The sequence below is a fragment of the Sorex fumeus genome, unplaced genomic scaffold (assembly GCF_029834395.1).
Source record: "Sorex fumeus unplaced genomic scaffold, SorFum_2.1 ptg000061l, whole genome shotgun sequence".
NCBI classification, from domain to species: domain Eukaryota; kingdom Metazoa; phylum Chordata; class Mammalia; order Eulipotyphla; family Soricidae; genus Sorex; species Sorex fumeus.
This window is the reverse complement of record NW_026606118.1, coordinates 27223848-27251331: the sequence shown is the minus strand read 5'-3', so window position 1 is coordinate 27251331 and position 27484 is coordinate 27223848. Positions and strand designations below refer to the sequence as shown.

Sequence of the window (27484 nt, the reverse complement as noted above, 5' to 3'; positions counted from 1 at the left end):
AGAAAGGACTCAGTGTCAAAATACAGCCTGGCATGCAGGAGACCTGGGTTCAATTCCTGGCACCACAGTAATTTTAAAAGAAAGACAAGAAATAGTACTTTCTTCCACAGTCTCATGTTTCTTCCATCTTGGGCTGACCACATGCCTGGGCATTATTTTCCCTAGAAAGGAGTGTTTTATAGCAGACAAGATGATGGTTCTGCACAGGGCCCACTGTGATTGTTAACTAAAACTGAGAGCTTTAACGCCAACTCAGTGCTCCCATCCCAGTGCTCCATTCACACTGATGTCCACGGTTCAGTCAGGCCTATGCCTGCTGTGTTTGATTAGAATGACCTTCTATTCTCAGGTGTCCTGGGTGGCCTGTGTCATACTTTTACGGCTCGCTTCTGTGACCAGGATTTCACTCCCTTCTAGAGCTCACTTGTCCTCGCCTTGGCACAACTCCTTTCTGCCCTAGAAGAGTCAGCTCTTGCATCAAATTGTCTCCTCCCCCTTCTATCTTTATTGAGACACTGTGATTTACAATACTTCTCACAATAAACTTTCAGACACACGGTATTCCAACAGCACACTCTCCACCAGAGTGTCAGTGTCCTTCCACCAGCATCCCCAGGTTGCCTCCCATCCTACCCTCTTGGTAAACTGAGTTTTATGTGAGCTGAATCTCACAGTCTGTTGTGCACATCAGAAAACCTTACTTTTCTTACAGTCCTTATATAAACCCCTATTCTTCTACTTTCTAAATTTCAACTTTAGGCAAAGATCACACAAAACTTGTATATCCTAAAAATTATTATTCGGAGAGCCCGGCAAGCTACTGAGAGTATTCGATATGCCAGACACAGTAACAACAAAGTCTCCAATGGAGACGTTACTGGGCCCGCTCGAGCAAATCGACGATCAACGGGAGGGCCTTTACTTTACTTACTTTATTATTATTATTATTATTATTATTATTATTATTATTATTATGGGCTGGAGCCATAGCACAGCGGTAGGGCTTTTGCCTTGCAGGGGGCCGGAACGGCCGACCTGAGTTCGGTTCCTCTGCCCCTCTCGGAGATCCCGGCAAGCTACCGAGAGTATCTCACCCACACGGCAAAACCTGGCAAGCTACCCGTGACATTTTCAATATGCCAGGCACAGTAACAACAAGTCTTACAATGGAGATGCTACTAGGCCCACTCGAGCAAATCGATGAACAATGGGAGGACAGTGATACAGTGATTATTATTATAGGGCTGGAGAGAGAGAATGTAGGGGGTTAAAGCATTTGCCTTCATGCACATGGCCTACCCTAGTTTGATCCCTATCACCCCTTTCCTGAGCCATCTCCGAGTCCAATGCCAGGATTTAGTTAATCCACTGATGATGTCCAGGCGACAGTGATCACCAGGAATGTATGAGGTGAACAAATCAAGTGCAGGTTTATTAATGTGTTGGAGTGAGTCACCTGTACCCTCAGGGACACCCAACCAAAGGGGGCTCAGAGACTTGCTCGAGGGTCTCAGCATGACTTGGCTGATCGAGAGTTGAAAGAGAAGAGAATATTCCTAGCACTGGGCACTGGCAGCAAGGAGAAGCCCCTCTCGCATCAGGCATCTTAGTTTCTGTCACCAGTGCTTCTCATTTTGCTTGGCTTTCTGATGAAACCCCCCTGCCATAGTTCTGCCCCCCAGAGACTGTTCATGACAGTCTTTCCTACCCTGATTCCCTCTCCCAAGTTGGCAGGAAGGATCTGTGACTCCGGAAGCGGGCCCGCTGCACGCTCACTGCAACATTGACGGGGTCCTTGAAGTCTGACTGAGCAGACACCCCCTGCCCTTGACTGTCATCACTCTAAGTTTTCACACTGGGTCAGTTTCTTCTCATTTGACTACCTTCTCTCCTTCTATTTGTTTCCTCCTCTGAAATTACACTATGGTCAGTATTTGCCCTTCACCATCATTTCCAAAAGCATCCCCCATTGACCTCATTAAGCTTTTCACTCAGTAGGGCTCTGGATTCATTCATATGTTCACTCTCCTACAGACAAAAGGCACTCCCGTAGGCAGAATCACTCCCATGTCTTGGAGATAGGGTATTAATAGAACTCTATATTAGGTAAGCTGAGCTGCACGATGCTGTTTAAATCCAAGAACTTTTGGAAGGGTAATTGACTGAGAAAGATACTTAGTCTTTGCCTGTCTGACTTCCACCAGCCTCTCCCCTCTCTGCTCACCTCCCCATGGCAGAATAGCCAGGAAGAACCCAGAATAAAGCCTTCATGAATTCAACAAGGCAAGGCTAGTGTTTATCTCCGCTAATACCATTCCACACAATTAATGCCCTCTATTCTTTTAACTCTGGGACCCTTGGGGCGGGGAGGGCTCTCATTTGCCCCAAGGGACCCAGCCCCAGCAGCCGACCTCCACTACCCAACCACCACCATGCTCCAGGCCACTTTCCACACGCTCCGGCCAAGCCTCACATAGGAGTGAACATATTCTTGGACACATCATAAGACACTTTCTATCCATTTTCCATAATTACCACACCATATTTGATGGGGTTCAGATAGTAGGCAACAAATCATAGAGAGAATATATCTCGGAGAGCCCGGCAAGCTACCAAGACTATCCCACCTGCATGGCAGAGCCTGGCAAACTACCTGTGGCATATTCAATATGCCAAAAACAGTAACAATAACGGGTCTCATTCCCCTGACCCTGAAAGAGCCTCCAATACGTTGGGAAAGATGAGTAAGGAGAAGCTGCTAAAATCTCAGGGCTGGGACGAATGGAGACGTTACTGGTGCCAGCTTGAGCAAATCGATGAACAACGGGATAACAGTGACACAGTGATCCTTTTTAACTAAATTCAAATTTGTTCTGAAGTGAGGCAAAGTCGAAACAGTTCCAAATGAAACAAACTTCGAGAAGCTCTAGGAATTCTGAACAGGTAATCACATTGTCCTTGCAGAGGTCTTGCCTAGGCAAAGGGGTGCTTGGCCTTTACGACCCCTGGTTCATGTGAGTTTAAGTGTAGGTGTGTCAGTGGCTCAGAACTGTCCCCCTGGCTGGCCAGCAGTGATGGATGAATGAAGAAACAGGTCCAAAAGCTGGTTGGTTATCAGTGACCCGTTTTTTTTTTTTCAAGTCTCACAGTGCTAGTTATATAGAAATTGTGAAGGTTGTGGATAGGTGTGACTGAACATTCACAATCACGATCGCGACCATCCTGTTATTCGTCAATTGCCTCGAGCAGGCCCCAGTAACGTCTCCTTCGTCCTAGCCCTGAGATTTTTTAAAAAGTGCCATATTCAAGGCTCTTTCAGAGTTAGGGGAGTGAGACCCATCATTACTGGTATTTGGCATATTGGGTACGCCACGGGGAGTTTGCCAGACTCTGCCATGTGGGCAGGTTACATTCGGTAGCCTGCCAGTTTGTCCAAAGTAGGAGTCAGTATTATGACTGAACATTATGTAACAATAAGCAGATGTAAAGCCCCTCCTTCAGAGGAAGTTCTTCTAGGAGATTAACTCTGGGACAAAATCTCCTCTAGGGGTTCAGCACTCTAGATTACTAGGAGATCCACTCAAGGGAGGGATTCATCTAAGGGCATATTGTTTACTCCTTTCCTTAGCTACTAATCTATTTAAACAATCATATTAAATTTACTTCTTACTAATATCTTGGGCTGGAGTGAAAGCACAATGGGTAGGGCATGTACCTTGCACGAGGCCAACCCGGGTCACCCGGGATCGATTCCCCGCCCCTCTCAGAGAGCCCGGCAAGCTACTGAGAGTATCTCGCCCATACGGTAAAGCCTGGCAAGCTACCCGTGATGTATTCGATATGCCAAACACAATAACAACAAGTCTCACAATGGAGACATTACTGGGCCTGCTCAAGCAAATTGATGAACAACAGGAGAACAGTGCTACAGTGCTATCTCTGCTCATAATTTTGAGCAACAGTAAAATAAAATGGAATTTGAGAGTGAGGTTGTCTGTGGCTTCCTGACACAGCATCTAAATAAGAAACAAGCCCAGTGATTGGATATCTTGTACAAATCCTCTCAATGTCTAATGGCAGACCTAACATTAGGATTCAGTTGTCCCAACAACCCGCTCGAGCAAATCGATGAAAAACGGGAGGACAGTGCTACAGTGCTACTAATATCTTAGCTAGTAAACCATTTAAACAATCATATTAAATTTCCTTCTTGCTAATATTTCTAGTTATTTTGTATGAACACAGTAAGAGATATATCAAGCTTAAAGATTGACTTTTCTTGAGGACATCTCACTATACATCTCAGACTACAGTCTTCAGGCCAGGTTAGTCTTTCCTAAACCCCAGCAGGGTTCTTATTTAAAGTTGCCTCTTTTTGCTCTAAAATAAACTATGCAACGGCCACAAAGGAAAGAGAAAAGCATTATTTCACTTACATGTACAAAATCCAAAGTCCCCAGAAGGATTTGATTTCATAAGTTACAGAGTCTGATTTGGGGATATAAGTAATTCACAGATAGGGTCAGAAGAGCACAAAGGATAACTTAAAGCCAAACACAGAGAAAGGGGTGCCTGATGGAACCGGGTGTGCCTCCGGAGCACTGTGGTGGGAGTAACTCTGTAAACCTACGCTCCCTGCAGGAGGCACAAGGACAAAGCAGTGTTATTCAACAAGTCCACTCACAGAACTCGTTCACCATGGATTGTGCAACTGGAAAGAAATGCAGAGATTAGACTAGCAGTGAGATGCCCAAACTAAAGGCCAGACACAGGGACCCACCACCCTCCTAACAGGCAAATATTCCCCCTTTGCATTTTGAGAGTGGACTGGTTTCTGTTCCTTCCTGCCCTGTGCATGCCACGTAGCAGGCAGTACAGCAGACAGACAGGATATGCACACACACTGCGCCTGCATGTGTGTGCTGAGTGAGGGCCATGGATGATAGAAGGCACTTGCAGTTCAATAAGCTCCATCAATGGCGTGACTCAAGCACCCGTTTTCCTAGCAGCCCACAGAAAAGCTGCTGCAGTTGGTCTCCAAGGAGACAGCCAGGCCAGTTGGCTTGGCCACGCCTCTTCACTGCCCTCCTGTCCTGTCTGATGCCATGAAGGTCGCAGCATTGGCGCAGGGAACACTGCCCAGATAATCACGGGATACCAGGCTGCTGGTGACCTTTCTGTGCAATTCTCTAGAAAAAGAGAATTCTGTGTGCCGATAGTTATTTCGGTGTGTGGTGCTAGACACGGGGAATGTCATTTTCAGACATTTAATAGCTACTTTTTATAGTAATGGTCAAGGGATTGATTTTTTAAAAATGGACAAAAAACAGCCATTTCAGAACTAATCATTTTTTTTAAAAAAATCTGGCTTATAAGTGATATTATGGTCCCCTTTTTCCCTCTCCAGTCATTTTTGCATCATCTAGAATGATGACTCTTGAAAATCCACAAATTGATTTATGTCACTCTTCTGTTAGCTGTCCTTGCCTGGCACACAAGTCCCTTCCTGTCCTGGCTCCTGGCCAGACCCTAATCTGACTTCCCCTCTTGCTAATGACACCCTGACACTCATTTCAACCACAGATTGGTCTCTCCCACAATCTCCCCCACACTCCCTTTCTGCAAGGCCTCCGTACACCATGTAGCAGCTAAAATATCAATCCCAGGCCAGAGAGATTATAGATCAGGTAGGGCACTTGCTTTGAATGTGATTTACTCCAGCTTAATCCCCAGCACCACACAAAGTCACCAGAGCACCACCAGGGGTGATAAATAAATAAATAAATAAAATCCTTTCCTTTGGAAATTCTTTCTAGATCTTTCTAAGGCTCCGATGCTACTCCTCTGCTCTCATATATCCTTGTTAAACAATATATTTCTAACGCTTCCAGCCAGTGCTATATCCACTTGCCACCTCTCTAGACCTATCTAGAATGAAGGATGTGCTTTTTCTGGTAAGGAACTACTACGTCTTGTTCAAAATTGAAGAGAAACTTGTGGGCGAAACAAAATCCTTACCTGGTCAAAGAAAGTCTAGTTATTTCTCCTTCCTCTTCATCCAGCTACCACCTTGCTCTTGGCAAATTGTAATCATTTATGGGAACTCAGTCTTCTTTTTTCCCCCTTTTCTTTCTTTTCCCTTCAGAGGATGTGATCGTGCATCATTGCAGCATTCTTTACAATAGCCAGAATCTGGAAAAAACCTGAGTGTCTGAGAACAAATGACTGGTTAAAGAAACTTTGGTACATCTACACAATGGAGTACTATGTAGCTGTTAGAAAAGATGAAGTCATGAAATTTACATACAAGTGGTACTACATGGAAAGTATCATACTAAGTGAAAGGAGTCAGAAAGAGAGGGACAGATATAGAAAGATTACACTCATCTGGGAAACATAAAGAAACAAAATAGGAGACTAACACCCAAGAACAGCCGAGATAAGTACCAGGAGGTTTACTCCATGGCTTGGAGGCCAGCCTCACATGCTAGGTGAAAAGGCAGCTCAGATAGAGAAGGGAGTACCAAATAAAGGGTGTTGGGAGGATCCTCCCAGGATTGGAGAAGCATGCTAAAAGTAGACTATAGACCAAACATGATTGTCACCCATTGCCTCTTTTGCAAACCACAACACCCAATAAGAGAGAGAGAACAAAAGGGAATGCCCTGCCACAGAGGCAGGGTGAGATGGGGGGATGGGGGGGTGGGAGGGAGACTGGGATCAGTGGTGGTGGAAAATGGGCACTGGTGGAGGGATGGGTATTTGATCATTGTATAACTGAAACCCAAGCACAAAGATTTGTAAGTCTACAATGGTACCTCATGGTGTTTCACTAATAAAAAAAAATAATAAAGATAAATAAATGCAATCTCTCCTGAGCTTGCCGAGTGCAGCATCTTCCTTCATACTTCCTTCCCTTGTTTGTACGGATCTTTGCACTCCAAGTGTCCTATTTTATAAAAATACTTTTGTGAAACTAGGGAGATACTCAAAGGACTGGAGCACATGTTTGCATGGATTGATGTTATGTCCAAGTTTCAGATCCCCAACTGTGGAGAGACCAAGTCCACACACGATAATGCAAAAGCAAAGGAACTTTATTAATAGCCCAAGCCAGCACTAGCTTGAGCTAGGGTCCAAGTCTCATCCAACACAGTGAAGTCTTGACAAGGACCCCAACTCCAAATCACAAGCAGCTTATATAGGGTTCAAAGTTAAGAGGCATTTTATATACCTTTTAGCATTAGCCCTCTTACATTGGTGGTCAGCAACTAGGCAATGGTTAGCAACAGTTTCTAAGGAGGGTAGAGTGACCCTTCATGACCAGCCAGACCCAACTGCCCAATTCCCTATCTAGGCAAATTACTCAACTGGGAGTCTACCAGAAACTGCAAGTCCTACTTTGGGAAAACAGAAACTAAGGCCTGGTTGAGACTTAATGTTAGCAAAAGGCTGTCATGGCTGCTGAGGAGCGTGCTTTTGGGGCCTCACAGTACCACAGGTCCCCAGCACTTCCAGGTATAGTCCTGGAGGCTCTCCAGCACCACTGGGTCCCAGTAGGATTGCATCACTGCATTGAACCAACCAGGACCTCAGATACATTTCTTGGGAGCACCCTCTATAAAATAAAGAATGCTATCCTTTTGGACTGAAACCTCCCTTGGTCAAGGCTTCTCTGTAATCTGTTTACCTGGGTACAGACCCCATATCCAAAGAGGGTCCCATGCTGAGGTACTGTGGATTAGAATTTCAGCACAGCAGTCTGAGGGGAGGATGCAGATCAGCCCAGGACCCTACACACCACCCTCTTCCATCAGTGCTTCTGCCATGTCCTGCACTGTTCCCATCTAATCCAACTTGGCTTTGTTGGTGTCCCACAGCAATAGCCAGCAGCTTCAGCTCCTGTACCTGGAATGCATCCTCTCCATCCTCAGCAGCTCGTCCTCCTGCATGCACCTGCACCGAGGCTTCACGGACCTGATCTGGTGAGTGACCCCCACCTCACCCCCACCCCTGCTCCTTCTGACTGCAGCTGTGGTTCCTCCCCACTGTCTCCAGGGCCTGCTGTGTAAATGTCTGGGAGGGAACCTGCTTTGCTTACAGGCCCCAGACTGAAATACACCAAGAACTAAGGACAATTTTAGCAGAACATAGCTCCCAAAGTTTCATTTTGTTTATACCATCAGGTTCTGAGCCTTGGGAACCAGGAATTTGCTTTCTAGACTATTTGTTGGTTGTCAGAACATTGAAAGGCACCAGAATGTTGACTCGGCAGGTAGGTAGAGGGTAGGTATCAGGAACTAGTGAACCTGGGGCCAGAGTGATAGAACAGCAGGTAGGGCATTTGCCTTACATGTGGCCAACCCAGGTTCAATCCCCGGCATCCCTAATGGTCCCCCATGCACCGCCAGAAGTTGTTCCTGAGTACAGAGCCAAGAGTAACTGCTGAGCAATGCTGGGTGTGATCCAAAATGAAAAACAAAAACAAAAACAAACCAAGAACTCGTAAACCTTCTGAGCCTGGGCCTAGTGCCTCCTCCAGCTGAATATCTGCCACCGCATGAACATGAGACATGAGCCATACACAGGGGACAGGGCGGTTCCTGACCTATTGGGGAAGGAGGAAGTTGTATGTGAGTAGGACATACTGTTCATTCTGGAGATGCAGTTCAGAATTTTGAATTATCCTAGCAAGTGAGAAGCAGACGATGCTTTTGTTATTTATAGTGAAATGAAACTGTGTGACCAAGCAATCTTGTATTTTTACTGTTTTGTTTTTTCAGGGATGATGGTTTCTTTTTTTTATTTCTCGTGACATTGATATGGTTTAACCAGCTTGAGATTTGTGGAAAAGCCTTGTGGGTATCCCCAGGGGTGAGGGCAATAGCTGAGGAAATGGACAGATCAGAGCCAGGAGGAGCCATAAGCGAGCTCAGCATCACCAGTTTTGTTGGGTCTCCGCAGTGCACTTCCGACACCTGGGTAGTAGTCATCCTCATCTCTCATTTGGCCTGCAGGACACCAACTTCTGCTCCCATCTCTCCCTAGGAAAAATCTTTGTCCTGCTCTCATTGTCATCCTGGGGAATCCGGTCCACGACAAAACCATCACCTCTGCCCACAGCAGCAGCACCAGCAGCAGCCTGGAGTCAGACTCGACCTCTCCGGGGGTGTCTGACCACGGCCGCGGCTCGGGCTGCTCCTCCACCGCGCCAGCCCTGAGCGGGCCCGTGGCGCGGACCATCTATTACATCGCAGCAGAGCTGGTCCGGCTGGTGGGGTCGGTGGACTCCATGAAGCCCGTGCTCCAGTCGCTCTATCACCGCATGCTGCTGTACCCCCCTCCCCAGCACCGGGTGGAGGCCATCAAAATCATGAAGGAGGTGAGGAGCCCGGGAGATGGCCCACGTGCGTTGGTCTGGGTGGGCACTGCGTGGGTGCTGAGTGCAACGGCTTGCACAAGAAGTGCGCAGAATCCGTGTGGTTTGCAGATATCATGGTGGGTGGGCATGTGGGGTATGTGGAGACTCCCAGGGTTAGTAGGTGCTCACCAGTACAAACTTGCTTCACCGTGTTGTCCAGTGGGCAGACACTTGCCTTGCATATAGCCAACCCGGATTCAATCCCTGGCACTGCATATGATCTCTCGAACCCCACCAGGAGTGATCCCCAAGCACAGATCCAGGAGTAAACCCTTAGCACCACCGGGTGTGGCCCCAGAACAAAACAACAACTGCAGCAATGTACCCGGTCTGATCATTTCCACTGTATCTGGATGGCTTGGGCTTCCAAGTGTCTGATGAGTGTGGATATTGGTGTTCATTCATCTTCATCAAAATTGGATTTCAAAATGTCTACTTTGTACATTATCCCTCCCCACCTCCTCCCCCCAAAACAAACAAATAAACAAACAAACAAAAAAAACCCAACACTGCTGATTTCTGTGACTAATAGAAACCCCTTAGTTCTGTTCTTTCTTATGATTCATTTCTCCCACATTTTTCCCAACCCCGGAGTGGATATTGTCTGGCTTGGGACGCAGGTCCCAGTGCTAGCTGATGGTTTTAAGGACAGGTTTAGGCAGCTTTGAAGGCCCTTTGTCCAGGGATTTCTCTCACAACCAATGAGAGAAGACACTGTCAAATTTGTATTTGGGAACTTTTTCATCAAGATTAAATATGCTTCTGTTACCTAAAAACAAGAAGAATCAAAATAACAAAACTCTTTTACTAGTGATATATTTCACGAATCACAACCATCCTCTTATTCGTCGATTGCCTCGAGCAGGCCCCAGTAACGTCTCCTTCATCCTAGCCCTGACATTTTTAAGAAAGTGCTATATTCAAGGCTCTTTAGGAGAATGAGACCCATCATTGTTACTGGTATTTGGCATATTGGGTACGCCACGGGGAGTTTGCCAGACTCTGCCGTGTGGGCAGGTTACATTCGGTAGTCTGCCAGTTTGTCCAAAGTAGGAATGAGATGATAAGATGTCATAATAAGATGTTGCGCGGCCGCGAACACAGCTGCGTGGTTCCGGGAGCTGGTTTATAGTCTCTGAGTCTTGGACGTTGATGGGATTACACGGCGCCAGGGGGCCAATTGGTGGGTGTGACCCCCCGCCTACTGGAATTCGGAGGATCTAGGTGGAGGATGCTCAGCCCCGATCCGAGTAGGCTTGGAGATCCAGCCCCAGCACCCGCTTGCCTTTGTTCCTCTGCCGGTACCTTCAGGTATGTGAAGAGTGGTCTCAGCATGGTGGTGGCTGGTCCTGGAGGTCTTCGGCTGCCGGAGCCCTGTTCAGGGCGGGGAGGAAAGCTCAACCTGCTCCCCTCCAAGGGGCCCCAGCGAGCACAGCCAGGCGCGGGGGCAGGAGACTGCACTGTTCTCTTCCGGGAGCTGGTTTTTATAGTCTCTGAGTCTTGGCTGTTGATGGTATTACACGGCGCCAGGGGGCCAGTTGGTGGGTGTGACCAACCAATATAACACATTTGGTGTGATATATTTAGGAATTATTTTCTATGTCCTCATTTTGGGGTGGTGGGGGAGTGGAAATACTATCCTTTCTCACTTATTATTGACCAGGCATAGGCACTGTTCCTCATTATCATTAATATTCATTATAATTTTGCAACATTTTTTATTACCCAAAAAGTTGGGTAATAAAAAAAGTTTTTTTTAGGGCTGGAGCAATAGTACAGTGGGTAGGCCATTTGCCTTGCATGCAGCCAACCCCAGATTCGATTCCTGGCATCCCATATAGTCCCCTGAGCACCACCAGGAGTAATTCCTGAGTGCAGAGCCAGAAGTAACCCCTTGAGCATTGCTACATGTGACCTCCCCCACTACCCAAGAAAGTGACCTTTTGCCTTCAGTCAAACTCCAGGAATCTGAGATGAAAGGAGCAGCTTTAATGACTGATGGTCCAGTTGAGGAATGGTCCAGCACTGGGGAAGAAGGAGACTATAGACTACTGGTCCACTCCATGGCTGTAGCTTCCCTGGGGCCCCAGCCTGCCTCTGCTCAGCGTAGAGCCTGCAGGAGCACTGCAGGCTTTCTCTGAATAGCAGAGTCCAGGAAAAGGAGCCAGTGCAGCTCAGCCCCTCTCCTCCATCTACCAGTCTGACCAGGGACCCTCTACTTTCAACAGGAAGTCAGAGAAAGGGAGGAGACAAGCTCAGAACTTTATCCCATAGATTCCTGCTGCAGGGGAAAGGGTTGTTTATTTTTCCTTCCAACAAAGAAGCTGATGCTTTGGGGGAATCAAGTGATTTCTCCAAGGTTACTGTGAAGGTAAAGGTTGCCTTCCACCCAGGGTCATTTCCTGTACCACACTGAATCCTGAATTTGATTTTCAGATTGCAGTAGTGATTCTCACTGCCCCTTGGCCATCACTTGTTTAAATATTTCTTATATAAGTCAGAATTTTAACAGTCATGGTTTGAATTCTTTCTCTGATACTTACTGCTAGATTTTAGTGGTTGATCATTTAACTCCCAACTTTGAATTTTCTCACCTATAAATTATTATAAATTTACAAAAAGTGTTGAGTTCAAAATGCAGCACAGTTTGTGCCAGTGCTTTGTAAGTACAAAGTGCTAAACAATAATTTAGTGTATACTTTACTATCCTCAAGGAAATAAAAATAAAATACATGGAAGCAGGAATGAGCAGGCCCTTACTAGCTCTTGCCTAGAACAACCCGCTCATTTCTGCCAGTCTTCTTGTCTCCTGTCCACCAGCTGGCTTATTTTTGTCTTTCTGAAGCTTGTTTTGTAAATGACCAATATTAACAAATTTTCCAGGTTCAGCGAAGTCTGAAGTACTCTTCCCATTTCCAGAACCTTCTATCATTCTCCTCCCCCCTTATTTCTCAGATATCTCTTATTTCTTATAAATTTGCAAAAAGTGTTGAGTTCAAAATGAAACACAGTTTGTGCCAGTGCTTTGTAAGTACAAAGTGCTAAACAATAATTTAGTGTATACTTTACTATCCTCAAGGAAATAAAAACAAATCTCCTGCCCCCTGACTGGCCCTGTTCTGTTCATTTCCCACCTTCTGCTCTATCCAGATGCCGCTGTCTCTCTTCCCGTTGGCTATCTCCACTTGACAAAGTTGAGCAGTTGATTACAATGGATCAGATATAGGTGGTGCCTGACATTGGATTATTTACAGGCTTCCTGAAGGAGAAAGAGAAAGTAAAGCTCAAAGCTAAGCCATTACCTGCCTGAAGTCCCTATCAGTAGTACATCTGAAACATAAACCCAGGTGTTCTAATTATACCTACCAAAATCCTCGACAGGATACCTGCAAAGGGAATATTTGTTTTGTTTTGTTTTGTTTTTTTTAATTTTTATTAGTGAAACACCATGAGGTACAGTTGTAGACTTACAAATTTTTGTGCTTAGTTTTCAGTTATACAATGATCAAATACCCATCCCTCCACCAGTGCCCATTTTCCACCACCACAGGTCCCAGTATCCCTTCCACCCTCCATACCCCCTATCCCACCCTGCCTCTGTGGCAGGGCAGCAAAGGAATATTTTATAACAGGCAACAGCCTGATTTTTCTATCCAGAATCAGACACTTGAATTATTGCTACCTCCATAGAGCCCTCCTGTTGCCCACATGTTAAGTTAATGCTCTGCATGTGGGACATTGGGAGATTCAACTATATCTTCAGAGGACAGTGCAGCAGGAAGGCACTTGTCTTGCACACAGCTCAGCTAGGTCCAGCCCTCAGCACTGTATACGGTCCCCTAAGTGCTGTTGGGAGTAACCTTGAGCCTTGAGCCAGGAGAAAGCCAAGCACACCACCAGGTATGGCCCCTAAAATAAAAAAAAAGCCATATTTTTCAGTAACAACCTTGTGAGAGCAAATAAACTTAGCCCTGCTTCTGTGCTTGTCCAGCTGTGCTGGTTTCCCAGGCAGTTTTGCAATGGCAGCCTCACCTGAGCAGTGCCCCTCCTCCACCAAGCACAGTAGATTCACTTCACAGTGGGCCACATTGTTCTGAAAAGCAATAGCTCCTGTTCATCCCACAATGCTCGTCATTTGGGGAAATCAGTAACCTAGGAAACAGATGCGCAGGACTAATGTGCAGGAAGAAAGCCACTGGCCCCCCCAGGATGTTTGCTTAGCCTTTTGGAGTTGGAAAGCCTCCTGGGCTCTTTCCCTGTGCTCTTTCCAGTCTGTCTCCCTGCCACATGGGCTGTGTGTCTGTTCTGTTCGTCAGAGGTGCACAGGACATTTTGTTTTGTTTCCAGAGTGTGCTTTCTCTTATGTTGCTGCCTTCCTCCAAAAGGAACTGTAATCCAGACATCTATGTGGCTTCCTTTTCTCTCTCCTGCTGTTTGGCTTTGGTAGACTTGGCCTAGTAGTAGTGAGGTCTGTGACCCACTCCCTCTAACCCCAATCCCTGACACCACATTCCTTGTTCACACCTGGAGAAACTGGAATTCACCATGCCTTGTATTTCTTTAAGAATTTGTTGAGGGTTCTTTTGTGTTTATGTGTGTGTGGGGGGGGGGGGGCGCGGCGGGGGGGGGGGGTACAGGGATTTTGCAGAGGGATGATCAGGTCACACACAGAAGTGCTTAGGGGTTACTCCTGCCTCTGCAGTCATGAATCATTCCTGGTGGGATGATTCTAATGGAATTCTGGGATCATATGGGGTGCCAGGAATCAAATCTGTGTCAACCTTGTGCAAGTCAAGCGTCCTACCTGCCACACTACCACTCCAGCCCCATTTGGCAGTTTTATCTATCTCTTCTCCTCTCTACCACTCAATTTCTTTCCTTCTCCCTGTGCTCTGGGACCAAGGGTGATCGAGACACCCCCCACTCTAACCCGTTTCCTCTTCCAGTTACTCTGAATACCAAAGTAAAGTAAATAAAGGCCCTCCCGTTGTTCGTCGATTTGCTCGAGCGGGCCCAGTAACTTCTCCATTGGAGACTTTGTTGTTACTGTGTTTGGCATATCGAATACGTCATGGGGAGCTTGCCAGGCTCTGCCGTGTGGGCGAGATACTCTCGGTAGCTTGCCGGGCTCTCCGAGAGGGGCGGAGGAATCGAACTCGGGTTGGCCATGTTGGCTGCGTGCAAGGCAAACGCCCTACGGCTGTGCTATCACTCTAAGTGATATCATCCTGCTATCCGTCCTTCTTCTGGCTTACTTCATTTAACATAATATCTTCTAGTTGCATCCATGTTGCAGCAAATTACATTTTATTATTCCTTATAGCTTCATAATATCCCATTGTGTGTATATTCCACATTTTCATGATCCACTGATCTGTCATTGGAAATATAGGTTGATTCCAAATCTTAGTCATTGTACTGAGTACTGCAATGAATAATGGTGTATATATGTCCTTTTGAATAAATGTTCCTGGGGGCACGGAAAATTAAATTCAAAAAAGCTTGAATTCTTTTTAAACGGAAGAATGAAATTATGAGGGCAAACAAAAAACTGTTGGGTATTCTTTTGTGAATTTGATTTTGGGGATCACATTCAGAAGTGCTCAGAATTTAACTTCTCAGGGACCACTCTTAAAAGTTCTCAGGGGATGATCATAAGCAGTGGCAGAGATCAAAGCAGGGTCAGGTTCATGCAAAGCAAGTGTCATTCTACTCTCTCTCTCACCCTGTTGTGGGTTCCTTAGAAGTTCAATAGTATAATCTCTCTTCCCTCCAGATTCAGAAGCAATTAAGGAGTAAGATTCCTGTGGGAATCATAATATGTCATCTAGTTTATTACTGTTGGAGTACGTGAAAGAATCCCCAAAGCACGTGGTATCTCCCTCCTGGCCTCCTGCAGTGCCCATGCCCATTTCAAAAGAGATAGAGTAGATGCCCATGGACCTAACCTGTGCATTTGAATGCAGTGGAAAGACAGAGAGAGAAATAAAATTCTCCTCCTTTCTTTTTCTCTGAAGTTCCAGCTTTGAGGGAAAGAAAGAATGAAGAGAATATGAGAGAGAAAAAAAAAGAAAAAAGGAAAGGAAAGAAAGAAAATAGACAAGAAAAGAAAGAAAAAGAGAAAGAAAGAAAGAAAGAAAGAAAGAAAGAAAGAAAGAAAGAGAAGGAAAGAAAATAATGTATTCCCTTTCATACATAACCTCTCCTATTAATAAACTTTGAGTATAAACTACTTTGTAATAATGAACATGGTGATAGGATGTCTATTCCAGTATCAAAGCCATTAATTAACTAATGTAAACTTAATGTAATTGCCTGCTAACATTTTCTGTAAAAACTTCTAAAAAAGTCCTTATAGAATTAAAAATTAAAATAAATTTAAGAATTCAAAATGAGTAAATCTTGAATAGTTGTGAAAATTTATGGAATGCAGCCAAAGCCATACAGAGATGGCTATTACTCCTTTTAATTGTTTAATGATTTAACAAAATAGGTAAGCTAAATCTAATTTGGGAATTTGGTAGAGGTTGAATTGGGAACCACACCCAATAGTGCTCAGGAGCCACTTCTAACACAGTGCTGGGGAGCTGGTCAAGGACCTTGTGGTGTCAGAGATTAAAAGTGGGGCTCCCACATGCAAAGCATAAGCTCCAGTTCTTCCAGCTCTCTACCTAGCCCCTACAGCTAATTCTAACTTGCCAACTTAGGTAGATGGGGAAAGAAGAGCAGATTAGAGAACATAGAAAGGAGAAAACATAAAGAGAAAAGCAGAAAGTGAGGTTATTAAAAGTAATAATATAGGGGCTGGAGAGATAGCACAGCGGGTAGGGCATTTGCCCAAAGGGCATTTGCTTTGCACGCAGCCAATCCGGGTTCGATTCCCAGCATCCCATATGGTCCCCGGAGCACCGTCAGGAGTAATTCCTGAGTGAAGAGCCAGGAGTAACCCTTGTGCATTGCCAGGTGTGACCAAAGAAGCAAAAAATTAACAATATATAAAATATGGATGGATGTTGGATGTGTAATATATATATATATATATAATATATATCACTGTCCTCCCATTGTTCATCGATTTTCTCGAGTGGCCCAGTAACATCTCCATTGTGAGACTTGGTTGTTACTGTGTTTTGGCATATTGAATACATTACGGGGAGCTTGCCAGGCTTTGCCGTGCAGGCAAGATACTCTCGGTAGCTTGCTGGGCTCTGAGGAACCGAACTTGGGTCGGCCATGTTGGCTGCATGCAAGGCAAACACTCTACCTGCTCTGCTATTGCTCCAGCCCGTATAAAATATAAAAGTAACAATATATAAAATATATAAATATATAAAATATATAAATATACAAATAATATATAAACAAAATATAAAATATATATTAAAAAGTAACAATATATAAAATTAGCAGTGTGTAATCTTGTGACTCAGTGAAGTGAAAAATACCAAGATTTGGAGGAAGATAAAGAAAAGTGCATATCACTAAGGAGGTTACAGACATGAACTTAATTAAAGGTATTAAGACAGTTTATACCAGTCATGGTCACAGTCCTCCCGTTGTTCATCGATTTGCTCGAGCGGGCCCAGTAACATCTCCTTCATGAGACTTGTTGTTACTGTGTTTGGCATATTGAATCTGTCATGGGTAGCTTGCCAGGCTCTGCCGTGCGGGCGAGATACTCTCGCTAGCTTGCCGGGCTCTCCGAGAGGGGCGGAGGTATCCAACTCAGGTCAACCATGTTGGCTGCATGCAAGGCAAACGCCATACTTGCTGTGCTATTGCTCCAGCCCCAAGACAGTTTATACCAGTAAATTAAAAAACATAAACAAATCCCTGGTAAGTAACAATCTTCAAGACTCGCCTCAAGAAAAAATTAAGAGCCTCAATAATCCTATAGTCTTGAAGGAAATTTAATTTGTAAAAGTTTAAATCTTTTCATATGAACAATAGTAGCAGGCAGATCAGAGAGAGTGTCTGGTGGCGCGAAAGGCATACCTTCCAGGTCAGGGACCCCAAGTTTGATCCTCAATATCACATGGACCAGATTTTGAAGTTAAGTCATCTTGGTAGCGGAGGAAGGCAGAGGGGGTTATAGAAAGGACATTGCAGACCAGTTGTGCTCACAGGTGCATCTGTCTCCTAGTAACTGTTGCTATGCAACTTATTTTCTAATTTTTTACTTGGGGACCACATACAGTAGTGCTTAGGGGACCATATAGTGCCCCAGATTGAGCCTGGGCCTCCAGCTCTTTGAGCCATCTCCCCAAACCCAATGCAATTTTTAAAAATAATCCATCAGACTATTTTCTTGGTCTAAGTCAGCCCTCAAGTGGGTAGCTGGGAATCCAATGTATTATCAATGTCAAAAAGACAACTTTGTAAATTCACGGTAAAGGTAAAGGTAAAGGCCCTCCCGTTGATCGTCGATTTGCTTGAGCGGGCCCAGTAACGTCTCCATTGGAGACTTTGTTGTTACTGTGTCTGGCATATCGAATACTCTCGGTAGCTTGCCGGGCTCTCCGAGAGGGGCGGAGGAATCGAACTCAGGTCGGCCATGTTGGCCGCTTGTAAGGCGAACGCCCTACCCGCTGTGCGGTGTCTAAAAATATTACAAATTAAAAAAAAATAACTGAATCAGTTTTGCTAAGATTTGTTGTTCAAATGGTTGTATTTCTCCTTAGACTGTCTCTCACTCAATAAAAGAAGTACATGTCTATTTGATCTCATTATTTTAAGACCTTGTGTTTTCCTGAGATACTTTACTATTATATATATATATATATTGTTTTTGTTTTTGTTTTTCTTTTCATAAAGCTGCTTGGGAGCCCTCAGCGTCTCTGTGACTTGGCAGGACCCAGTTCCACTGAACCAGAGTCCCGAAAAAGATCCGTTTCAAAAAGGAAGTCTCATCTGGATCTCCTCAAACTGTAGGATACATTTTCTGTTTGACTGTCTCTTTCTCTGAATGCTCCTGACCTTGTTTCTAAACATGTCTGAAGTATTTACGTGTCTGTGTTATCCAGAAGGTGATTGTTTAAATAGTGTCTCCTACGTCATAGGAAAACTCCTATCTTAATGTATAATGCTCATAGAAATTTCCAGTTTTCATTTGGTCCATTTGCAACAGAACCCAGCCCCAGTATGGTTGATGGTACTCAGGAGCCACCAGGGCCATATGTTGAAGTGCTGGGGGCCATGGGCCACCCAATGGTGCTGGATTGGAAGGAATGGGGTGACGGGCTTAAATGGCTAATGGGCCTTGAACTGTCTGCGTAATTTTAGACTAAAGTGGAATGTACAAAATGTCTAAAAATTGTTCAGTGGAGTTATTTTAGGGTTTTGGAGGAGAGAGTTGGTTTTTTGTTTTGTTTTGTTTTGCTTTGAGACCACCCAGGACCTGCAATGCTCAGGGCTTACTCCTGACATTGTGCTCAGTGATCTCCTGGCAATGCTTGGAGTATCAAATGGGGTACTGAGGATCCAACTCAGTTTAGCCACATGCAAGACAAGTGCTTTACCCCCTGTATTATCTCACTTACCCCCTTTTTTAGGGCTTTTTGAATTAGCATATTGTGACTATGCCCTCCTCCCCACCCCACCCCACCCCCACCAAAACTGAAGATTATCTGATGCCTAATATTTGTATTCACATGCATCTGTTCATAAATATGCTTATTATATATTTTCATGATGGCTATATTTTCTGTTTTGAAAACTCAGCAGTAGAAAAGTGAGATAATCCAGTGGGTGTGCATGCGAAGATTACGGATTCCCATCTAGATTTTTTTTTTTTCTGACTGTGCTTAGATTAAAACCAGCCAGAAAGCGAGTGATTCGAAGCAAAATCAAAAGTTGCCCTGGTTTGCAAAGCACTGTGAGCCTGGGTGTGTTTCAGTCACTTATTGTTCATTTTCCGATTCTGCCAATTCATTTAATTTTGTACAAAGTAAAGAGAGGGTCTCGCTGGATAGCCACTCACCAGTCTGAGCGTTCTTGCATGCACTGGCACGTTCCCCCCCCCCCATTCATTCTTATTTATTTATTTATTTATTTTTGGGTCACACCTAGCTATGCAGAGGGGTTTCTCCTGGCTCTGCACTGAGGAATTACTCCTGGAGGTGCTCAGGGGACCATATGGGATGCTAGGAATTGAACCTTGGTCAACCGTGTGCAAGGCAAACACCCTACCCACTGTGCTATTGCTCCAACCCCTCATTTTTTTTAATTTATTTTTTTAATGAATTACTGTGAGGTACAATTACAGACTTACAAATTTTCATGCTTATCTTTCAGTCATATAATGATCAATTACCCATCCAGTGCCCTTTCTCCACCACCAATGTTCCCAGTATACCTCCCTCCATCCCCTGCCCCTCTCCCCCAAAGGCGCATTCCTTTTTATTCTCTGTCTCTCTCCTTTAAGGTGGTGTGGTCTGCAGTGCAGGTATTAAGTGGCCATCATATTCTGTCTATAGTCTACTTTCAGCACGCATCTCCCATCCCAAGTGGGCCCTCCAAGCACCCTTCACCAGGTGCTCCCTTCTCTATCTCAGCTGCCTTTTCCCCCAGCATGTGAGGCCGGAGTCATCCACCTGGTCCTTATCTCAACCCCCAGGAGTAGTCATCCCCCATTCTTAACCTGCCGTGGTTGCCCTTTCTCCCTTGCACCCTTTCAGCATCATGGATGGCATGACGGAAGCGTGCGTCAAGGGCGGCATCGAAGCGTGCTACGCCGCTGTGTCCTGCGTCTGCACCTTGCTCGGGGCCTTGGACGAGCTGAGCCAGGGCAAGGGCATGAGCGACGGGCAGGTGCAGCTGCTGCTTCTGCGCCTCGAGGAGCTCAAGGACGGGGCCGAGTCCAGCCGCGACTCGGTGGAGATCAACGAGGCCGACTTCCGCTGGCAGCGGCGCGTGCTGTCGTCGGAACACACGCCCTGGGCCGCGGGGCACGAGCGGAGCCCCGACATCAGCATCAGTGTGACCACGGACACGGGCCAGACCACGCTGGAGGGCGAGCTGGGTCAGACGACCCCCGAGGACCACCCCAAAAACAGCCTCAAGTCTCCGGCCCTGCAGGAGGGCAAGGAGGCACTGAGCAAAGGCTCGGAGCCCGACGCCACCGTCGATCAACCCGACGTGGTGCAGCGGAGCCACGTGGTGGCCTATCCCGACATCACCAACTTCCTATCGGTGGACTGCAGAATGAGGTCCTATGGGTCCCGCTACAGCGAGAGCAATTTCAGCGTGGACGACCAAGACCTCTCGCGGACCGAGTTTGATTCCTGCGACCAGTACTCCATGGCCGCAGAGAAGGACTCCGGGAGGTCCGACGTGTCGGACATCGGCTCCGACAACTGTTCCCTGGCCGACGAGGAGCAGACCCCACGGGACTGCCTGGGCCACCGCTCCCTGCGGACAGCCGCCCTGTCTCTCAAGCTACTGAAGAACCAGGAGGCGGACCAGCACAGTGCCCGGCTCTTCGTGCAGGCACTGGAAGGCCTCCTTCCTCGCCTGCTGGCCCTTCCCAGCGTGCAAGAGGTGGACGCGGCCCTCCAGAGCTTCGCCTCAACCTTCTGCTCAGGTTTGTAGAGAGGGTTCACCTTTCCTTTGGCTATCTGGTCATTGAGACTGTGCAGTTGTCGCCTCATTGGGCCACCCTTCGCCCAGAAATGCCCATTATGGCTTGTGCTCATGGCATCCTTATGAACCTTAGGTGTATTCTTCTTTTTTTCATTTTTTAACGGAATCACCATGAGATGCACAGTTACAAAGTTGTTCATGATTGGGTTTAAGTCATACAATGTTCTAACACCCATGATTCCCCAGTGTACATCAATGTTTCCTCCCGCCACTCCCACCCCTACCCCTTCCCCTTCCCCTCTTTCCTTTTGGGCATTATGGTTTATAATACAGATGCTGAGTAGTTATTATGTACATCCCTTGACCTACTTTCAGCACTCGTTTCTTGTCCAGAGTCATCATTTCCAACTACCATTGTCATAGTGATCCCTTCTCTTTCCTACCTGTCCCTCTCCATAACTTGTGGCAAGTTTCCAACCATTGACCAGTCAATGTAGAAAAAGACTGCTTGTGGCTGTGTGCTAAGGATGCTAGGACATACACAGCTTCCTCTCATCAGTTAATTAATTGTAGATTGATGTAGTTGCTTTTTGGAAATAGAGAGGAGAGAGCTCCAGGGAAGGATTTTTTAGGTATAGTCTGTATTGGAAGGAATGCTGTTGCCTTAGGAAGTTGTTTGTTGGTGACTCTGAGCTAATAGTCACAGGGACAGATCTGGGAAGCCCAACCTGACCAACTGGGAACCCCAGGAGCCACAGTAGAAAGTCCAGCAAATACTGGTAAGTTCCCAGGGGCAGTTGTGTAGCTGAATACTGTACTGCCTGTTTCAATAATGGCTCACTGGTGCAGAAATGATTGCCCCAAGTCATCGAGAAATAGTCCAATTATATTTTTGAGCCTTCTACCTTTAATTTTCCATAGAAAATAACTCTGGTGGAGTAGGTGGTAAGCTGCTGCTAGTTGATAGCTTCAAATATGGATATAGCCTCAACTCAGTAATCCAGACAAATGACTTGTCGCCATGGTAAAGATGAACTTTCAAAGACCTTGACTAATTTTCTATGAAAATTAGGAAGTAGAATGCTAGCAAGGCCTTTTCTAAAATTTGAGGAGATTTTAAATTAATTCTAAAGCAAATCCTCACTATGGTGTTTTTGTGCCATCCAAATCAATATTTATATTACATACAAAACAAGACTTGAGGGGATGATTTTTGTGGGGCTATAATGTGTTCCCTTGAGTGCTAAAAATGCTTAAATTTATGAGTCTATAAACTGTCCCTGCAGATCCAACATGTTGTGTGATAATAATTTTTACATGTAGATATCCAAACCTTGAAATGAAACTAAAAATCTTTTGACTGTTTCCAAATAAAATTCATAGTGATTGGCTACAATTTTATTAGCCATTTGTCTCTAATTCTGTGACCACCACAGAGTTTTTGCCCAGTAGGACTTGGCCTCTGTTTCCCAGGGACAGTCAGAACTTGGCCCCTGTTTCCTAGAGACAGTCCCATCATTCGATGATCTGCTACCAGTAAGGCTGATCTGCTCAGTTACTGCTGTAGTTTAGCACATCACATTGATGGTCACTGGGGGTCAGCCAGAGTCACAAACACAGGCCAGCACTGTCCTGTCTGGACTTAGCCAAAGCTCCCCCTGCTTGGAAGAAGGGCAAGGTTGCCTGCAAAATAAGAGAGTGGGAGAGAGAAACATCTATGCCCCTCTAAGAGAAAGGGAACTGGCAGATTTGTGGTTGTTGTTCCCTTAAGAGAAAGTTATAAAAATTAATCCAGAAGGAGAGAAGAGAATGGGAGCTCCTGAATAACACCCCAACTTTTTTCTCATTGTTCGCATCCACATTCAAAGCTAAAGATCGTGTTTAGCCAAAGCCTCCTACTGAGCAGTTGTTCCTGCCTTAGGGTTTGCCCTCCTGGCTGAAACCTCAGCCTTGTCCTCTGAAAGCTCATTGAGCATGGAGATCAGCCTCAGGTATGACCCACAACAAAGGGAAGGCTTACCTCTGAAGGCAGTTCATGTTGCTTTTGTTGACTGGTGGCAGGGTTCAAAGCATGCAGACGAATGTTGTTCTGAAGGCCTGGCTGGGAATGAGCCATGAAAGCTGCTAAAACATCTCTCAGTTCCTACAGAGAAGAAAGTGGCATTTGTGTAAGGTAGCCCCTGGGGACAAAAAGCCAGAGCCAACCTCCCACAGCCATAGGCAGTGAACTGGATACTTGTATTGCTTGATAGTAAAAGTGTTCAGTTAGGATTTGGGGACATGCCTTGGTCATATGTGGGGTTTATTATGTGAAGCAGGTGGATATTTGTAAAGTACTAGACTTCATAGACAACAGTATGATGCATCATGAAAGAACTGTTTCTTTACATTAAAACAAATCTGACTCTAGGTCTGCAGTCTGGCTTACTGGCCAGAATTTGCTCTCAGCTGTCTGGCCCACCAGTCTCTTTCCCAGGGTCAGACAGAAGCTGACTTGGGATTCAGACAGGGAAGTTCCTCAACTTTCACATGGACAGCAAGCCCCATCCCACCTCAGAGGCTCCCCAGGAGTTCTATCATTTTGCAGGGCAAACTGGGGTTCTCTGGCAAGACTGGAGCACCCCACCCCTTCAACATTCTGTGTTCTCTTCTGCAGTCCTGCCAATAATGCTCCAGGTACTTGTAGACTAGGGACCTTCCATATCTGCCCAGCAGGGGTCTCCCTTCCTGACTGTGTGTTCTCCATCCTCACTGCACTTCCTGGAAGGGACCAGCTTGGTGAATACAGAACCAGGAAGGACCCATACCCCAAAACTGAGCTTCAGAGGGAGTGGTCTCAGTGTGACCAGAAGTATAGATTGACTGGAAGGGGGGTTGGGGGGTGAGAGAGGGAAATGTATGCTTAGTACAAAAGTATCTTTAGGCACTGCAGAATTCTTACAGAACACTAGAAGTAAGGTCTAACTTTAGACCGATGAAAGTAGTTTTATTGGAATGGTATGTGCACTTACACCACACACACACAAACACACACAATGTTTAGGCCATCCTCAAATATAGCAAAGGTCCTGAAATATTTTCAATTTAAAATTTATTTTGGTCCTTATTCTCTTATTAGTATATTCATTTAAGAAATTACAGGAATACTGGGCCAGAGAGATAGTACAGGGGTTAATGCACTTTCCTTGTATTTGGCCAATTCTGGTTCAGTCACCAGCATCACAAATGGTTCCCCAAGCCCCACCAGGAGTGTGATGTGAGCATTGCCAGATATGCCCCTCCTTTTATTATTTATTTATTTATTTATTTTGCTTTTTGGGTCACACCTGGTGATGTTCAGGGGTTACTCTTGGCTTTGCACTCAGGAATGACTCCTGAAAGGGCTCAGGGGACCATATGGGATGTTGGGAATTAAATCTGGGTCAGCCACGTGCAAGGCAAACGCCCTACCTGCTGTACTATCACTCCAGCCCCATGCCCTTCCTTTTAAAAATAATTAAAAAATTTAGAGATAGAAGAAAATGTTCTAAAGATGCTTGGTAACTCCTTTAAAAAAACTTTTTATTTCATATAAGAGAGACTTTTGTTTGTTTGTTTGAGGACCATACCAGGATTTTCTCTACCCACTATACTATCTCTCCAGCCCCAAGAGGTACATTTTTGATGCAAGGAAATTTTTTTTAATTTTTAAAAATTAAATCACAGTAAGATACACAATTACAAAGCTGTTCATGATTGGGTTTTAGTCATACAAATGTTCCAACACCAGTCCATTCACTCCTTCACCAGTATACATTTCCCACTACCAGTGTCCCCAGTTTCCTTCCTTCCTGTGTCCCCCCCTCCCACACACACCGGAAAATTTTAGCATTGTTAACTTCTAAATTTGAAGTTTGAGGATGTTTGCAGCATGCGTAACTTGCCTCTATTTAAGCTGCACTGTTTCAAGCAACTCCTCAAACAGCTGCTTTGTTTGCAAGAACAAATGGGGCCACTGGACTGACACATTCCAGAGCAGGAGAGACTGACTTGCTCATAGTATGTCCCATTTCTCTGTAAATAAGGCCCCGCTCTGGGTGTTTTAGTGAACCATCTCTGCAGCATGAGTTAGAGTTTCAGTTAAGTTGTGCTGAGCCCTTCAAAATGGAAACATAGTGAAGATAAAATGATGCTTGGAGGAAGCTAGGCTGGAGCGGGTAGCTCTTTCTTTCTTTCTTTCTTTCTTTCTTTCTTTTTTTCTTTCTTTCTTTCTTTTTTCTTCTTTTGCCTCCCAAGTGGTTCTCAGGAGATCTGGGAAACCCGACAAGGGATTCTTGGCCCCCTGGACCATTAAATGCAAGGTACTGGTCTTGGTCTAAGGATGGGGTGTCACTCAGGCCCTCTGGTGCCAGGAATTACCCAATCCACTGCCATATCCAGTGGCGATTGGAGTACTATGTCATACATACTAGGGATCAAATCCACAGGCTTAGCCTACACCCTATTGGCTGTATATCTCCTGACCCCACCTCGTTTATTTTCAACAGCTTTATTGATATATAATTCAATGCCGTATCATTCACCTATTTAAGGTACACAATTCTGTGCATTTGGTGTTTACAGTCATTATGGACATGTACATCTATAATGTAAAAATTGCCATTTATCCATTTTTAGACATATGATTAAATGGGCAGGGGTGATGCGCTTAGAGACAGGATTGAAGGGGAAAGTCTCTGGAAAGCTGGTACTGGAGCCACGACCTGAAAGAATCGAGGGAGCAAACCCTCCAGGTATCTGGGTAAACCCTTCTGGAGAGCATTGTACATGGGTCCAGGTGTGGTGGGGTCAGGGGGCAGCACCAGGCCAGGGAGACTATGAGGATAGGGGAGAGTCAAGTGCGGTCTTATTTTATTGTGAGGGGAAGCTATGGTGAGAAGACTCAGAATACTTACTATTGATCATTCTGTCGGTTTCTAGAGAAAGAGACTTACACATACAAGACTGATATGGCATTTCCTCGTCTAGTTACTCTAAATACCACATATAAGTGGGATCACTCTGTGTTGATCCTTCTTCTGCTGCCTTACTTTATTTAACATGATATCGTCCAGTTCCATAACTGGATGCAGAAGTGCAATGGTGTAAATGGGGGATGCCTAGATCACCCACTGCCCCGGAGTATAAGGAGGAGAAGGAAAGAAATAGAGTGAAGGGGAAAGAAAGAGGAGATCAGTAAGAAACAACGGGGGTGGAGGACAAGGGGATTCAGGTACATTGGTTGTGTAAGGAATGGTAGAGCTAAATATCCAAACCACAAGCCAACAACACTAAAATCGTGAGACTCAGACTTTAATAACCAAACTTAAAAGGGGTCTGTCAGGATGGCAGGCAGGAGCCTGGGAACACTGGTGGCAGGATGGGTGATAGAACCATTGTATGTCAAAATGCCAACTATGAATAACTTTGTAACTCATAACTTTGAGTAATTTTGTAACTTATAAAATAAAATTTAGGGGGAATTTTTTTTTTAAATAACACAGTTGTACTGGAGGCGCTGGTGAGCTTATGATGAAGAGTTTGCTCTGGAGATTCAGGTAGAGGACTTGCCCTCACTGCGCTTCTGGCCCTGGGGTGGTCCCTGACTGCTCTGGCTTCCCAGAAAGGTCCTTAGAGGTGCAGGATCCCTCTGTGGGATTGTCCCCCGCAGTCCCACCAAGTCTCAGGCTTTTCTCCACTCAGGCATGATGCGCTCTCCTGGGTTTGAGGGTGGCAGCAGCCTGAGCCTGCAGATGCTGATGAACGCAGACAGCCTGTACACGGCCGCACACTGCGCTCTGCTGCTCAACCTGAAGCTCTCGCATGCCGATTACTACCGGAAACGGCCCCCTCTGGCACCGGGCATGATGGTGAGTGTGCGTATGGGGTGGGGGTAGAGCTGAGCCCACCTCTGAGGGGCAAAGAGGATTAGTGGGTGCAGGGGAACCATGCAGTAGTGTCCTGAAAGCATCCTGAAAGTACGGGCCCCATGCAGACTGTCCCCCCTTGCTGGCAAATCTGGATCAGGGCCTGGAGCAGTATTGTACAATGGGAAGGGCGTTTACCTTGCATGCTGCAGACCTGGGTTTGATACCCAGTATCCCATATGGTTTCCTGAGCACACCAGGAGTGATACCTCTGTGAAGAGTCCTGAGCATCACCAGGTGTGGCCCCAAAACAAAAATTGAGAGAGAGAGAGAGAGAGAGAGAGAGAGAGGTCATACAGAGGAGCAGTTAGTTGTGAATCTTGAATACAGGGACCACTCACTATATCCATTACCTGGAAATAACTACTTGGAATGACCCCCTACCAACCCAAGTGCACTTCCAACCCAGGTGATACCAGAAAGAAGGTAGAAAATCATCCATTCTGCAGATAGTGAAGGCAGATGGTTCCCAAACCCTTTGCTGGTTGGGGTCGAAGGTAATGCAATGGGCTGAGTGCGCGCCTCAAATGCAGTAGGT

The 27484-nt window shown here is 45.6% G+C and overlaps 1 protein-coding gene across 1 annotated transcript in view; it reads left to right on the top strand.

Moving 5' to 3' along the window:
- Positions 1-27484, top strand: part of ARFGEF3 (ARFGEF family member 3) — a 171985-nt gene that overhangs the window by 86359 nt on the left and 58142 nt on the right. The window contains exons 9-13 of the mRNA XM_056125974.1: positions 7881-7985; positions 9049-9382; positions 18236-18348; positions 20098-21002; positions 26723-26889. Of these exons, the coding sequence (XP_055981949.1) occupies positions 7881-7985; positions 9049-9382; positions 18236-18348; positions 20098-21002; positions 26723-26889 (1624 nt within the window). The remainder of the gene's footprint in view (positions 1-7880; positions 7986-9048; positions 9383-18235; positions 18349-20097; positions 21003-26722; positions 26890-27484) is intronic.